Genomic DNA, 16,022 nt, shown 5'->3' on the forward strand with positions numbered 1-16,022 from the left:
ATAAATTTCAATTGTTTTGCAATAAATTAATTTCTTGTTATTCAATAGCAGGATTTTCTTTATTATGAAAAACTTCAAAAAGGTTCAAGTTTGATTAAAATCAACTGATTGTCAAGGTTCAATGTAACAAGGTTCGACAAAAACTGCTTCGAGGATTTTCGTATATTTTGAAGAACAAAAAATTGGTAAATGAATAAATAACATTTAAGTAAATTGTATCTGTGTGAAGTTTGATTTAAATGGTAAAGAGATATATAGTTTATATAAATCTGGACTGAAATCTCACAGGATCCTTCTTTAGTTTGCTCATTTTTCTTTAACAAAGTTGACAAGCTAACGTCTGTGGATGAACTTTCACTGAGTTTCTTTTGCTTTAAAGCCACAAAAACATATGAACAAACAAAGGTTTCTACAAATCAATTGTTCACATTCAAAATTAGATATGTTGTCTAATGTGTTCTCTACAAAGTGGAATGATTTTACCAAACGTGTGATCGAGACAGGAAAAGTGATTATAGAAATACTAGACCTGTAAAACCTTTAAAATACTTTGAAATCTCCACCTAAACATTTAGTCAGCTAATCTCAGCAGATTGTGATGTTTTTACAACATGAAATCAGATTTCAGGTCTTTAAATAAATCCAACATCATCTCTGAGTCATTTCATTTGTTTTAAACTCTGTCTGAAATTGTTGTATCTCAGAAATTAATCTCATCCAATGTGGCAAACAGCTGCAGCTTTTTTAATTTTCACACAGTATTAACATCACATTCTACTTTTTAACACAGACAATCATGATCAGTGTCTGGAAATGTGTATGATTTGAATTTTAGACTAATTAAATGACTTCATCTTTTAGGCTATTAGACATGAGCAGCCTTTCTGTCTGTTTGTGGAATAGGAAAGTGAGTAGGAGTATCAGCAGCAAGTTATTAAATCATTACTTTAATTATAGGATTTGATCAATAACTAAATGTCTCTTGTTCCCTTTCAGGGGGTGAACTTTGATTCGGGTTGGTGAACTTCGACGGGACACTGTGAGCCCTGGGTTTGAGGAGAGTCCAGAGGCAGAGGGCACATCCCTGCTGCTGCAGACCTGCCCCGCCTTACATCAAACCTGTTTTGCCGACTGGCTGCACAATCAGATCCCTTCTGAGTGGGCTGGGGTCGGGTGGGTGTGTGGGGAGTGAAAAGTGGGCCCTCTCCCACTGGATAATGCCATTATTTCAGCTCCTCTGGCCAGGAATGCCAAATTTCACAGCCCGCTACTCCTCTCTGTGCGTCAATCAAAGCGTCGCAAGGGGCCGTGGCGCCCACACGGGTCCGCCTCCAGCGCGGTGTGAGTCGGATCCCTCCCAAACTATAACATACAATACAACATCTACTTCATATTCACTTGCACCGGCAGCTTTTTACAGCCGCTTATCATGAACTTTATTTGTTTTTTAAATTCGATTCGCATCGGATGCTACAATCGAAGTCAAATGTATGTCTTTGTGTCCATATTCACATCGAAATCCCTTATTTTTAATCGATCAATATTGTGGAGCTGATCCCTGCTGCCTGTGTGAGACGATAAGCCGGGCTTAGTCCATATTTGAACTAATGAACAGCATTACTCTCCCTCCAGAGGCCAATTAAAGGCTCATTATAACTTCCTTTGTTGCCGCACAAAGCCGTTTTTTTGCGCTCAAAAAGGTAAACACAATAATTAGTGATCAAGGATCCAGATACAGTGCGCGGACAGACTATGAGAAATTTGTGAATGGGGAGTCAAAGCATCAGGTATTCGTTGCGCGCTGTGACGCTCCCCAGTGCGCAGCCAATCCCGTGCGCGCTGGGAATGTCGAACACGCCGAACCCAAACCAATGGCTCATCATATAGCAAAGACTAGCGCAGGAAGAGGCCAATCAGTGGGAGGCATGCAAACGAGGAATTTGCTCCGGCAGGCTCTGAATGTCAAGTAGTCAAAGATGGAGTCCGGATCTGCGAGGCCGTGTGCTTGTGCGTGGAAGACCTGGCGATTTCCCCCCGACTCCGCGCACTCGCTCGCCCGCAGCTTCTTTCTCGGGGACGACGCCGCGACTCCTCGACGCAGCGGAGCGTGAAGTGCGGTTTGTGGAGAGGGTTGCTTTTCTTTGTTTTATGGACAACTTTTTTTTCCTCCTCTCTCTCTCTCTCTTGCTCTCCCTCTCTTTGCCTATAACGGATTGTCCCTCCCTTGGCCAGATACTATTCATGATTTTGGAGGAGGGGGTGGAGGAGAAAGAGGTGGTGGTGGATGAGCTGGAGAGGGAGGGCGGGGGTGTCCACTGTGAGTTGTGGCCGATTTCTTGTTTTTTCTCGTTTTCTCTACCATTTCTTCTTTTGCGCAAATTGTCAGGGAGCTCGGCGCAAACTTGAGAGTTGCAAAGGTCGAGGTGTGAGGCTCGTGCGCGAGTTTACGACACTTGAGGGGGGGAAGGAGAGGGAAACGAAAAAACCACGCAGCAGCGGCGGTGGAGGGGGGGGGGGGAGCTGATTGAATCCTGCGCATCTGGACGCTCGCTCCAAAAACTTAACCCAGGACGCGATTCGGACGCAAAAAAAACCTCGTCCTGCCTCCTCGTCGCGTCGCCGTCGTGTAGTGTATACGGGCTCTCCCGACATTTCACCCCCCCCCTCCCTCCCGTGCGTGTGCGTGCGTGTGTGTGTGTGTGTGTGTGTGTGTGCAGCCTATAGGCGGTTGTGCAATCTAACAAGTCGTCAGTGTTGTACCGAAGGGGGGCTCGTGAGCTGGCAGAGCGGATCCGCCGCCTCGGACGCGCAGGAGGCGTGTAGGCCGCTCTCCGAGATGTATGTGGCGGAGGAACCATGGAGCTTTCACACGACCAGGTAAAAACCGAACGACGAGGAAACCCCCTTCTTGTGCTTTAATGGTCGCTGTGGTGAGGCGTGAGGACGCTACACGGTGTCCTCGAGGCTCCCAGCGCCCTCTCGCCCTCATGCTATACTTTCTATACGTCGTGTAACCACGCGTTGTGTGTGCTAAGTTGCAGGGACCCACTCCGCGTGTTTGTATGCAGCTGCTGCACTTTATTCCTTCCGAATTTCAGCCTAAACCGTAATAGCAACTTTTCTCTGAAGTTTTTTTTATGGTTTTCCATGAAAGAAGAAGCCAGTTAATTTCTTATGTCGCGTTTATTCCCAGCGACCATCTGCACCCATGATGACAGAGTTTAAACCTGGAATTATTCAAAAGAACATTTATTTGCGTTATATCTAAAGAGGGGTGACGCCTGTAGTATAGTGGGAGCTTTAGGAGTGTGTCTCCCCCCCAACCTCCCATTTCTCCCCCAAAATTAGAATGCATGTCATTCACAGGAGAGAAAAGTATGGGCCCACATGCTGGGAAATTCCCCTTCTCCCAGGGTGAGAGAAACCAATGCTGTTTAATTTTGGGAAGCTCGTTTTGACTCGTTACACCGAAAAAAGCTGCATTGTTAAAACTGTTAACTCTGTAATTATACTGAACCAAAAGTATTTATCCTCATAATGTGTGATTTTTGTGCAGAGAAGAAACTCCACAGAAGACATGACAGCAGTTTGAAACCATTTTCCTGCTTTTTATTGTTTTGTTCTGCAGTTTAAAATCTGGTTGAAATGTATTGATGGTATAACAAAATGTAAGTGTTTTTTTTTCTAATGAGATAAAAGGTAGATAGTTGAGTCAGTATCTGCAGTGGATGCTGCTGGTGTCCATGTTGTTGTCCACTGCCCTTTTTCTGTTGCACTACTGGACATTGAAATGAGCAGTGCAATATTAAAAGGGCATTGGCTGATGAAACACAGACCCACACCTCCCTTTACTGCCTTAACTCTAAACCTACACATGCAGCTGTAAATGTGATTGTGTGTTTGAGAAACAAACATTTTTCATGTCCAAAAAAAGCACAATTATCCCCTGTGCTTTATTTTGAAGGTGTAAAGATGCAGAATTTATCACCATTTGTCCAACATTTAACAGCCATTATCACGTTTACACCAAACAAACTATCTAAATTTAAATTTCAGCACAATCTGAATATTTCAACATCATTCTTGTCTGTTTTATTTTCTTCTTTTTTAAAGAACACCCGTCCAGGCAAACAGCATTGTTGCTTATTTAAATGAAACTGGAGTTTGGCAGTGAAGAATGGCTGTCCCCATATCCACGTGCTGACACATGCTGAGGTCAGCTGCTTTGACAATGTTGCACTACTGTACCATCCATTCTAGCAGTGCAATAGTATTGTCATAGCATTTGGCCCCAGCTCACACTAAACTGGTGCTAAAGAGCTCGTTTCAAATCAATTTGTGTGAAAAGAAGGTGAGGAAGTGATGAACGTAGCAGGTGGTGGAGCAGGGAAACCTCTCTTCAGCTGCTTAAACCCAAGTGTAGAATGACAGAAGCACATGTGACGTAAAAAAATTAAAATGAACAAGCAGCAGTAAAGTGATTTATGTTGAAGAGTAAGTTATTATGAAGGAAATAAATTATATTGAGTGGTTTCCAAAGCTTTAATGATTTTTTTTTCTCATTATGAGATGGGATCTGGATTAGAAATTGCCATTTATCAGACTTTAAGATTACGTCACAGCTCGTATGTGATTACTATTAATCTATAAATAAAGAACTTAAGAGCCAATAGGTGAGATTTAAATGGTAAACACAATTATAATCCTGATGCCTCTAAATACCTTTTAATTTATCTCTGCTTTATTTAAATCTGACTTTTTAGTTTTTCCAAATTTCTCTTTCTCTGTTAAATCCACAGTTTTCCCCCTCATAATGTTGACTCTTGTGTGTTTGTCTTCACCTGTATGTTGTGTTGTTGTCACACCAAACACTGTGACCGTGTGTATCGGTGATGGTTAAATAAGCAGATGGGGGGAGGAAGGAGGGAGGTTGGGGGGGAGGTCGATGTGTGTTTTTGAGCATCCTCGGTGGTAGCAGGTCGATAGGGGGAGGGGAGGTTTGGGAGGGAGGAATGTAGGGAGCAAGGCCCTCTCTTTCTCTCTCTTCCTCCCCCCCACCCCTCGTTTTTTTTCTTCTCCTTCTCTTCCTTTCTTTCTGTGTTGAGATTAGGTGTCACTGCTCCTGTGTGTGTGTGCGCGCCTCGTGTTTGAACCCTGAAGTAAGAGAGTAAAGAGGTTTGTTTGTTTTGATGACTGTCGGCAGACCTCTCGGGGTGGAAATGTTTAACCACAGTCCAGTTGCTGTTACAAGCTGCTGCAGAAGGACACGAGTAATTATTAAAAAGCAGAGAGGAAGCACACGTCCGGGGCACAGATTCCACGCTGCAGTGTTTAAAAACAGATTGTCCAGCCCGTGTAGGAAAAAAAAAAACAGTTTGTAATGTCAAAGAGAAACGATGCTGGATTTTTGCATAAAAGGGACTCCGGTGTGAAAGTGTGTTTATTGGTTGCCCTGTGAAAGGAAATTAAAAGGAGACCTCAGTCACTTGACTGTGTGAAATTCTCTCGGAGTAAAGAACGTGACTTGTTTAGGCTTGCTTGCAATGCTTGCTGGGAAATCCTGGAATGTGTGGAATGGGGGACGGTGGTGCTTCTGCAGTTATCTGACTGCATAGAGGCAGCGAGTATCCTGCACAGAAACCCAACAAGTCAGAGCAGCTTTGAATGTAAATGAGAGAAGCCACAGTGCAGAATAAACTGCCCAGAATTAAAAGATAATGACATCTGCTCTTCACCACACACATAAAACACAACCTTGTCAAACCGCTTAGTGTAAAACTAAATGTTTATTTTCTTCTCCCCTCTTGTTTGAGTCTGCTGTTCAGGAGTGGTTTTCATCCCACTGCTGCCAATTCATTTATCAACATTTAAATCACTATTAAATATTTAGCAGGAAAGAAATGTGGATGTTTATCTTTTATTTGTTTTAGTCACTTGTGTTGTATTTGTCTCTGTCGCCTTCTCTCTGAATAAAGATGATTAAATTCAAGTTTTGATTTGTTGAATTTTTCTGTGAAAAAATTATTTAACAAAGCTAAATAAGATGTTTAGAATTAATCATCTGAGAGGTTATTAGATGTTGTGAAGACTTCAAATAGCCACTCTGACACCTTTAATTTCTGACTGACTGTATAAAAGAAAAAAATAATAAATACTCAATAAAAAAAACCTAAATGAAATGTTTATGAAACTCTTGTACTGAAATCTCAGACCTGGTAATGGTCCACATGTTTGCTTGCTAATGAAAAGACTGTAAAATAATTCAACAGTGTAATTATGACTTAGTGAGTTAATTTTACGTTAAGTTTTCACTCAGTAAAATGATTTATTTTTCTAACCATAATCAAGAAAACTATAACCCCATAATTTGAAGCAAAACCTTGTTCAAACAACCTCATTGTAAAATATGCTTAGATGGGCCAGTTTTTTTTAAGCTAACCTATAATAACAATAAAACAAATGTAGTGTTTGATGTTTAAATAACTGGTCAAATATGAAACATACAATGTATAGGGAAATTTGAGTAAAAAAAAGGGAAAGGGAACACTTTGAGTTGCTTAAAGTCTTGGGTGTGAAAAATGTATTGGTTTCAAATTTGAACAGCAAAATGTAAATAATATACACAAGGTGGAAAAATCCACATTTGGTGTTGAAGGCCTGAGCAAAGATATTTAACAAGATTTGAAACTGAGCAGAAAACCACTGATTTAAAGGTGTTGAACCTTTGATTGTGTTTCTCTCTGGTGTTCACAGGATTATTAAAGGTGTCATTAGCTCCCTGGTTGCTTTAAGGTCAACAGATAGTTGTGCAGTGTCACGAGGGTGAAACTGGAAACAACAGCACACAGACACTGATACTTTTCACACCTCGGCTGTACAGGTGCGTGGTGACGTTGAGGCGGCTCTAGTGTCACCGTGTGGTGTGCATTGGGTTGTGTGGGTGGAGGGTGTCACAGAGCAAGTGTGTGTATGTGTCCTGACAAGGTCGTGATCTAAGATGTCAATCCCACTGGAGACACAGACCAAGAAGAACAAATAAGGAAAATAACAGTTTTTATACTGAGGGCTAAAGTCCTGGTTGAGGCTTAATTTACATTCAGAGATTTTTTTAAGCTGGATTAACTGCACATGCATGTGAGATATGTATATAACATAATTTCATATAGTTTGTCTCAACCACTAATTCTGTTAATAAATAAGTACGGATAACGTTCATGCATCAGATGCATCACACTCAACAGTCAGTTTTTTAAATCAAGAGTGTTTATGTGCAGAGTCGATTGACGACAGGAGAATTAAAAATGAACGTATTGGTCTAAAAAAAAGTGGACTAAAAAGCAGCCGGGACAGATGAACTCTGAGGATTTGTTCAGGTGAGAAAATAAAACACAACTGATTGAGTAGAGAAGAAAAACAAGTAACAGATCAACAATGAATACAGGTGACAGGCAGACAATGACAAGGGAAATCCAAATAAACTGAAATAGCTCTCATTCAGGAAATGAAATCATCTGGGGAACGCATGTGTGTGAGTGTGTGTGTGTGTCTTTGTGTGGGTGTGTGTATAAGGAGGAGGAGGTGCCAATAAAATGCAGTGGGTGTTTCCTAATTTGGACTTCCTCTCAAGTTTTATTTGAAAGAGCAGAGCTGTGCAGAAGCAAGTGTCTTAAAATCCAAACTGAAAAAGAATAGTTAAGTTGGACCATGAATTAATTCTTTAACAGTTGCGTGAATCACATAAACACGTCATTGAATTATCTGAAATGTTATTTTTAAAAGCAGTTGTTGCAAACTTCTCAGTAAACACACAAATGTCACATTTCACATGAATAAAATGACACTTCTTCTTTCTTTAAGCTAAACTTAAACCTTGTTTTCAACTTCTTCCTGATCCCCGAAGTTTTCTTCTCCGTCTCCTCCTCCTCTTCTTCACCTGTGAAGATTTTCTACAGAGTTTAATACATGTGACGGAAAAGTGGGATTCTCGTCACACCTCAGCCCTGCAAGGACAATGTGTATTTCCTGTTCAAAGAAACAACACAACTTACAGATAAACGCAAGTGAGTGCTGATATCATAGTGTGTGTGGGTGTGTGTTTAGAGAGAGAGAGAAAGAGAGAGAGAGAGACAACACATTCCTCTGAGCTATCTCTTGATAAAGCCTCAGTCTTGTGGGAGTAGGATTGTCTGATCCACAGACAGAACAAGGGGCAAATACACAGTGTGTGAACTACAACAATTCACAGGTTTGTGTGTGTTTCCGTGTGTGTGTGCGAGTGCATACCAGGGTTCACGTGTTAGAAGCAGCACAAATATCACATCTGGGTTATTTCACTGCTTTTGTTGATGAGTGAAGACACTAGTTTAGTCCCCCGGTACCAGGAGATGCTTCAAGGAGCCAAATTAGATTTAGATAAATACAAAAACACACACTGGTGTAAGTCCTTTCAGAGAGGAGCTGCTGAATTCACAGTGTTTACTGTCCCCCTGGGGATTCATGGGAGATTTGATCTTTTTTTGTAGAGAATAAAAATAATCTTGACTCTTTCAGTCATTTCACACACTTGGATGCAGAGGTGATTCGCTGCCATCCAGTGGACAACCAATGTAATGGCAACGGAAACCTTAAAGGTATAGTTCACACAAAAGGGTGAAACAAAATTCTCCAACTTGCCTTTAGCACCTCCCAACTTTTGTTTCTTTGATTTTGTGAACCCAGGTTGGAGAGGTGTGGGTTTTTGTGTTTGGCACTCAGAGAGAACTTATAACAGCAACAGGTATATACAGTTTCCTGGTGACTCAGAGTAATCCACAAAACACATTCTTTTTCAGGAATTGGCTCCAGCTTGTCCCGACCCCTCAAAGGAGAAGCGATATAGAAAAAGGATAAAACATTGACATGTCTTTTAAAGGTTCAGTTTGTAGAATCTAGTGACATTTAGTGGTGAAGTTGCGTGTTGCAGCTGAATACCACCTCATCTCCCCCATCCCCTTGCAAACATGACAGAGAACCAGTGGCAGCCTTCAGTTGCCTTAAAACTCAAAAGGTGTTTAGTTTGTCCCGGTTGGGCCACTGTAAATAACATGGAGGCCTCCGTAGAATGGACCCACTCCTGATTTAAATATTAAGTATTTAATTATAAAGGCCCATTCTAGAGTTAAGAAAACAACAATTTGTACAATTTGGATGAAACACACAAAGGAAAACAGATTATTTTCTATTAAATTTCTGCCAAAAGATCCCTTTCATCTAAATCTTACCCACTGGACCTTCAACATCAGCTGAGATCCTCTAACAACAAATGCGCCTTGGTAAAAGTTATCGTCCTTCAAATACAATTTATTGGAATAATTTAACAGAAATTTAACAAATACATCACTTCTTAAACATCACATGAAAAGTTCACAAAAGTTGTCACTCTTATATAAAATAACCCTATAAAATAAAATCTCATCACAGCGTCGCTCGTGGATTTGTCTGGTAAGTGTTGCACAGGAATGTATTTCATGTCCAGTGGGGGGAGCAGTAGGTGAGTTGTGTGTTAAAGTAGACGAGTCATAGCTGCAACAAACTCCACCAGCAAAAGTCAAAATGAAGACTGTAACATGTAGGAGGTCGTTTGTTCTTCTGTCTCATCTCAGTCCTACAAGAGAGGAACATGTTAATAACAGATCCTTGTGATGCTAACAAAGATCAGTAAAGAAGAGGTCAAATGCTAAAATCAATACTAACCTCAGCCTTTGGTGACGGCAGAGAGCTCTGATGAAGCAAAGTCGGCCGAGTTTTGAGCTGCTACCTCATGGGGCATCTGAAACAGTGAGGGTGAGGCATGAAGAACGACCGCCATGACCACGATGAGCTGCAGATTTATTAACAGTGCAGAGAGGCGACTGACCAGGACAGGGGGAGCCATGAAGAGGTAATTGAAGGGGTAGTGCAGCAGGTTGATGAAGGAGGACGAGTACAGATCTGCGTAGCGAATCAGCTGGCTGGCGAACAGCGTCTGTCGGGAGCCGCTGCGCAGGAGGCTGCCCATCTGACCGTAGGACATGTCCATCCTGTAGGTCAACACCTGGGAGCACCAAGAAGACACATCAGAAACAGCAGAAACCTCTCGGCAACAGAAGTTAAAATAAAAACACTGCAGTACTTGTTATATCAAGTGTTAAGCCTTGTGTATGACTACAGCTTGATAAATGAAATGATGAAATGTGGAGCTCACCTTCATTCGTGTCTGAATATCACTGATGTCGGGACATTCTCGACTGCCGCTGTCCATGTGCCTTCGAAACCACAAACACAGCGAATTAGCAACATACTGGTGTGTGTCACGCAACAGTGTTCGAAATATAGAATGTTCAATTCCCGCCAGCAGTTGTTCGATTTCATTGAATGCTAAATCATATTTTTTCCATTCTAAAGGTTATATATCATGTAAAGATGTAAACATGGGTGGACGTGCTAATTTGAGTTGCTAAATTGACTTCATTTATCTGTGCCACGCTCATTGGGCCTTCACACACCTTGCTGAGAACAGGAGTGTGTTGCCTGAGTGGTGGTGCTAGTGCGGCATCTAGTGGCATAGAATATGTCGCAACCTTGAAATCAGGAGCTGCGGAATTATGAATAAATATTTGAGAGATTTTCACCATTCTCAAAAATATTGTAGAGGCCGAATAGATTGATTAATTGACAATGTAGATATGTACTACTTATTATGAATAGGTTATGTGTTAAACAAGCGTATATGATCCAAAATAGTTTACATGCAATAGCAGATAAAGAATGGAAACAATAAGATAAATTGTACATGAACCTGTTATCACCTCATCATTGATCAAACCAACTGTTTACTTAGGGCTTATAAAAAATGTACGATAAATAAAGAGGACATAAACTCACTTGTAGAATTCAGCTAAGAAGACGTCGAGCCGTTTCAGCTCCTCAAACAGATCTGAGAAACAAACAAACACAACCCCAGCAAACGTCACAACTCTGAAACCGGCCGAAAAAGATCACAATGACACAACGTCATGTTTATTCTCACTTTTCTTCTCCTCCCACACCTGCAGCTCCTTGGAGAGCTCTGGCACGACCAGGAAGGTTTTCCAGCCCTGACACTTCTTAGATTTCAGGATATCGCCAAAGATGTGATCTCCAACGTAGAGAATGTCTTTACCTTTGACGTCCAGCAGGTCACACACAATGTCCGAGGATCCTGCAGCCAAGAAAAACATGTGAGGCCTTTCTGTTCTTCCATGGATCACATTATTAATCTAGTCTTGTGAAGAGTAGACCTCATTAATAGGCCTGTAGGAGTCACACCCTCTGCCTGGTGATCAAAATAGCCCAAATTGAATTTGACAATAAGGTTTAAAATCTCAAAACTGCACAGAGCGAGCAAAGATGAAGTACGAGTTCTTTGTTGCTGCTTCTAATCCTCTGAAAACAAACGTCTAAACTCTGAATCTCACCTCCGGAGTAGACGGTGCCGTGCTGGAGGCCGCCTGTGTACGTCCCGATCCGAAGCTTTCCTGTGTTCTGCGTAAGAAATACAGCACATTATCAGAAGCTGCCGTCGGTCACTACTGTCATTAGTATGTAAATCTGCAGAGAGACTCTTTGGTACCGTGTCCACTTGTCTCAGCACCGTCCCCTCAGCGAAGAACAGAGGTTTTCTGGTGTCCACGACCACGAGGTCAAAGAAGGAGCGCCAGGACGTTTTCGGATTTCCAGTCTAGTTCGAAAAATGAGGTTAAATACACATAAACATTATATTTTCCGATGAATTAAAATCTAAATTAAGATTGCCTTACCTTGATATAATCCTCAAGCAGGTATTTCATAATGGTCTTGATGAAAAAAGAAGGAAAAAGAGGTCAGAATAACTTTGTTTACTTTTAATTTCCATTGTTTCATCAGTTTTGTATTCCTCACCTCAGTGTAGCCGTAGTCACTGTTGGTGGCAAGAAAAACCTTGGCTACCTCTTTAATCCGAGACAAGAGAACACGAATATTTGGCTGAAAAAAATGAATTTGAAACCTCAGCCGTTTGTTTTCAAAATAAAACGCATTTTGGTGCCTAATGTTGGCAGTTTACTCACATCTTTGATTACGTACTTCTCCAAATTCTTGATAGTTCGTTCTTTCAGGGTTCCCTATGCAGCACACGGAGGTTCACATTTAGAATATGGACAAATTAGGACTCACATCGGCTGTATGTCTTACGTGTTGCGTTGACTCACCGTCTCGTGAATGAAGTCCATGGTGTCTCGAACGTCCTGGAACATGCTCCTGTAGGACATGAACAAGTCTCCGTGCTGGTAACCTTTCAGGAGGCTGCAGGAGGTTTAACAGCAGAGATAGAGGGCTGGCAGGTTAAATAACAAATACATCACAAGCTTATTTATAATAGTCCAAATCTGCGAGGTAACCGAAGAAGAAAGAAACCTTACAAGCTCACGGGGGGGCGATAAAACTCACTTTGTGTATCTGGTGCATCTGGTGAAGAAGTCGGCAAGGCAGGCGTAGATATATGTCTCTGCAATGTACAAAAAAGAAAACACCAGCCAATCACATGATCGATTTTACCTACTTTAGTTTTTTCAGTTAGTTAAACATTCTAGCAAACTAAATACTTATTTAAGGGTGTAAAAATAATTCTGAGGAGCTAAGGAAAAAAAAGAAAAACAAAAACACTTCTGTTTCTATTAGAAATAATATAGAATAAATGAAAATTCCTAAAAAACAAACCTGACAGATTGAAGAGTGTGTTGAGGATGTAAAAGCGATCTGTGTCATCTCTCTGAATGAATTTGTTGGGGTAGTACTTGTGAATGTCTTCTCTGTGGAACACACACATTATACAATCTGACATTTGAACACACACAAAATCCAACACACTGAAATGGTAAATATCTTGTGATTATCTTAAAAAAACATAACTGAGAAACATGTGTATCTGCAGCTGATATCAGTAGGGTGTGTGCTTGTCTGCGTATCCATGTGCGTATGTGTCTGCGTATATGTGTGTGTGTGTGTGTGTGAGTGTGCGTGTGGGTAACCACCAGAAAACAAGTGTAATCACCCTAGTCAGCTCCTCGTTGAGCGTCACACTGGCTGTTTGTGTTTCCCTTCTCATTAAATAACTAACTCGCTGAATCAGATTTCAATTAAACTGAAGGTGGATCATTTTTTTTATCAAATTACATAATTACCACTCTTTACAGATAATTCTAAAGTACATTTACAGACTACTTTTTTGTTTCAGGAATAAAAGTCTGCAAACTGATTAATGTGTTCATATTTCAGTAAATATATTTGACTTTACTGAATCAAATTTGATTAAACATTTGAATTTATGTCGTGGAGGTTGAGGAATCCATAAGAATATATATCAACAATAAAAGTACTCAGTGTGTAGAATGCTACATTGTTATATTTTATTAAGCAAACAAAATAACTGCTTCATTAACTGTTGAGTAGAAAGAATGAATATAGATTTATACATGCACCTTAAATATATCTGATCTATTCCAACTGAAATAAAGACTTTTACTCTCTCACTCACAGGGCAGCTGTGAACATCTGGAGCAAATGCTGAGTCCGACGGATGTTGCATCTGAGAGCTTGAAGTTCTACTCAAGTAAAAGTACCAACACCATGTGGTAAAGATACTCCATTGCAACTAAAAGTAAAATTAATAATACATAAATATTATCAGCACGTTACACATTAACTATAAAAGTTAAAGTTCTCATGCAGAAAACTATTACTGCTTCATTAACACATACAAGCCTTGATGTCACATCTGTCTTTAATGGAGCTGATTGTAAGAGTTTTATAAACTGAAGGGAGTTTTTTTACAGTGTATTGATTCAACAGTATTTGTACTGTATTCTCAAAAAAAGTTTAACTTTACCCCTTAAGGAAGCAGAAGCCGTGACTGCAAACTAAAATGTTCCCGTTGGAGTCCACCTTCAGGAGGTTCCCATATGTGGTGTCGATCACTAAACCTCTAAAGATGGAGGAGAAAAGAGGGTGGAGGAGAATGAGTAATTCACAAATTCTTATTTTCGACTTATTTCTTTAGTAATTCTGGCTTTATCCTTGAATTTAGAAACAAGATCATTGTTGTATGGCTGATTACATCACTAGTAAGAAATAATAACATGCCTTTCACCAATTGTGTCCCCTTGGCAACAAATACAGGCAAAATGAAAGATAAATTATAAACACAAAACCTATCAAATATATTTTTACTCTTACTTTTATTTTGTATACCAATCGGCTTAATTGAGATTTTGAGCATCAGGTAAAGAGGAGGAGTTAAGAACTGACCGTATGGGGAAGCTGGGGTCGTATGTGTATCGTAGGAGCTCATGAGGATATCCAATGGACACCATTCTGTCTCTTATCAGCTCAAAGCCCAGGCTCTCGTAGTCAGGGGACTTGTAAACTGGAAATAAATACAAACCTGCTCATGAGAGAATCCAGAATAGATTCAGCACTTTTAAGGTGACCTTTGACTTCTCATACCCGCCAGCGTGTAGTCCATGTCGAAGCCGTAGCATTTGATGTTTTCCAGCGTCAGACTTCTGTTGACGAACACCCTGCGATCAAACAACACAAGAAACACAGCTGAAGTCTGCGGCCACATGACCAGGAGAACATGCCTGGCCTGAGGAGAAGTGGAGGAGACCTTGTGGATATGGGGTTCAGTGGACAATCCAACCCGGCCCGAGGTGGAATTGTGGTTTGTTGAGATGCACCCTGTTGCAGCGCCTCTGGGCTTATGAGCTTGTTTGCACTAATCCTCGACCAGAGGCTGTTTTCACATAGTATCTGAGTTTTTTAACGACCCAATTCTGTCACAGGAACTTGAAGGAACTTGCAGACTTCCAAATGAGTTACCTTGTTAAAGGGAATGGAGCAGGGTGGAGGCAGGAGATCTTATCATGGCCCTCAGCTATCTTTACCACCAATTACAGTCTGAGCATCATAAAAGCCCGAAAGATGAGTGATATGTTTTTTAACAACATGGTTTCCTGTGTCACCCACTCCCGTCATGCTCCTCTTTATCAGTGACACCCTGACTGAGACAGAGAGGTCTCTATCTTCAGCAGGTCCCGGGCCAGCCGGCCCCGTCTCAACACTCCCTGACAGCTCATCTATATAGGGTTGCTGTAAATAATTTACCTGCGAGCTCTTGTTTATGTCAGCGCGTTGCTGATGAGCAGATTTTCCTCCTGAGATCAATCCAGCAAATAAAAGCTGGCGAGCGGGGGGGGGGGTTCAGTATCTACTGGTTTAAATATTCATTCGATAGGGTTTAAACCTGCAGAGGATAGAAGCAGGTGAGGAGAGACTGATGGAGATTATTAACGTTGTGTAAATTGTAATTGTGGCATCAGATAAAATACTGCATGAGTAATATGTTTAATAATGTAGGACTAAGCCATTTATTCACCAGGAAGACATCAGGAGGATGGATTTCAATACAACCACACAAATTATTATCCCAGCTTTCACCTGACTGGATGTTCAGTTCCTCAGCTCCTCCGTTGCAAGTTTGATATTAGACCAGAAATAAATGAACTCACTTTTGGTCAAAGCCTCTCTTCACCCTGGCTTCATCCGGGGAGCTGCTGGCATAAGTCTTCAAGTCCATCGTGAAAAGTGAAGGAAGCATCCAGCCGCAGCGGAGGGATGTTCTCTTTAAACCCTACACTTCACTGGAGGAGGCATTTAAACGAAACAACATGTTTTCTGGAGGCGTAGTCCCGAGTGTTGTTAGCAGTGAGTTTCGTTTTTATGCTGGAACTCCACCCTGTGACTTTTAAACTCCTCGGTGATGTCAAAGCTTACGTGACAGCCACGTGCAGCCCTCTGACCCTGCACGTTTGTGACATAATCGCCAGCAAAACTTTCAGCTTTGCAGTGCAGATTGTGTTATCAGAGGCGCGCACATGTGCCGCGGCTACTCGCCTGCGCAATGGGAAGGAGTTTCCCCCGAGGTGCAC

At 41.2% G+C, this 16,022-nt stretch overlaps 1 protein-coding gene across 1 annotated transcript; it reads right to left on the bottom strand.

The window, feature by feature from the left end:
* Positions 1-7,300: 7,300 nt before the first annotated feature.
* On the bottom strand, positions 7,301-15,825 carry nt5c2l1 (5'-nucleotidase, cytosolic II, like 1). Its single transcript, XM_062413064.1, has 18 exons — positions 15,603-15,825; positions 14,539-14,612; positions 14,341-14,458; positions 13,922-14,017; positions 12,754-12,845; positions 12,484-12,541; positions 12,246-12,339; positions 12,105-12,158; positions 11,938-12,021; positions 11,817-11,852; positions 11,630-11,737; positions 11,475-11,541; positions 11,048-11,218; positions 10,903-10,954; positions 10,223-10,283; positions 9,896-10,072; positions 9,733-9,808; positions 7,301-9,643 (listed from the first exon to the last, which is right to left on the bottom strand). Exons 1-17 carry the CDS (start codon positions 15,689-15,691, stop codon positions 9,734-9,736), a joined length of 1,506 nt encoding a protein of 501 aa, XP_062269048.1. The 5' UTR covers positions 15,692-15,825; the 3' UTR covers positions 7,301-9,643; position 9,733.
* Between the last annotated feature and the right edge of the window lie 197 nt (positions 15,826-16,022).

Source organism: Platichthys flesus, chromosome 19, assembly GCF_949316205.1.
Source record: "Platichthys flesus chromosome 19, fPlaFle2.1, whole genome shotgun sequence".
NCBI lineage: Eukaryota > Metazoa > Chordata > Actinopteri > Pleuronectiformes > Pleuronectidae > Platichthys > Platichthys flesus.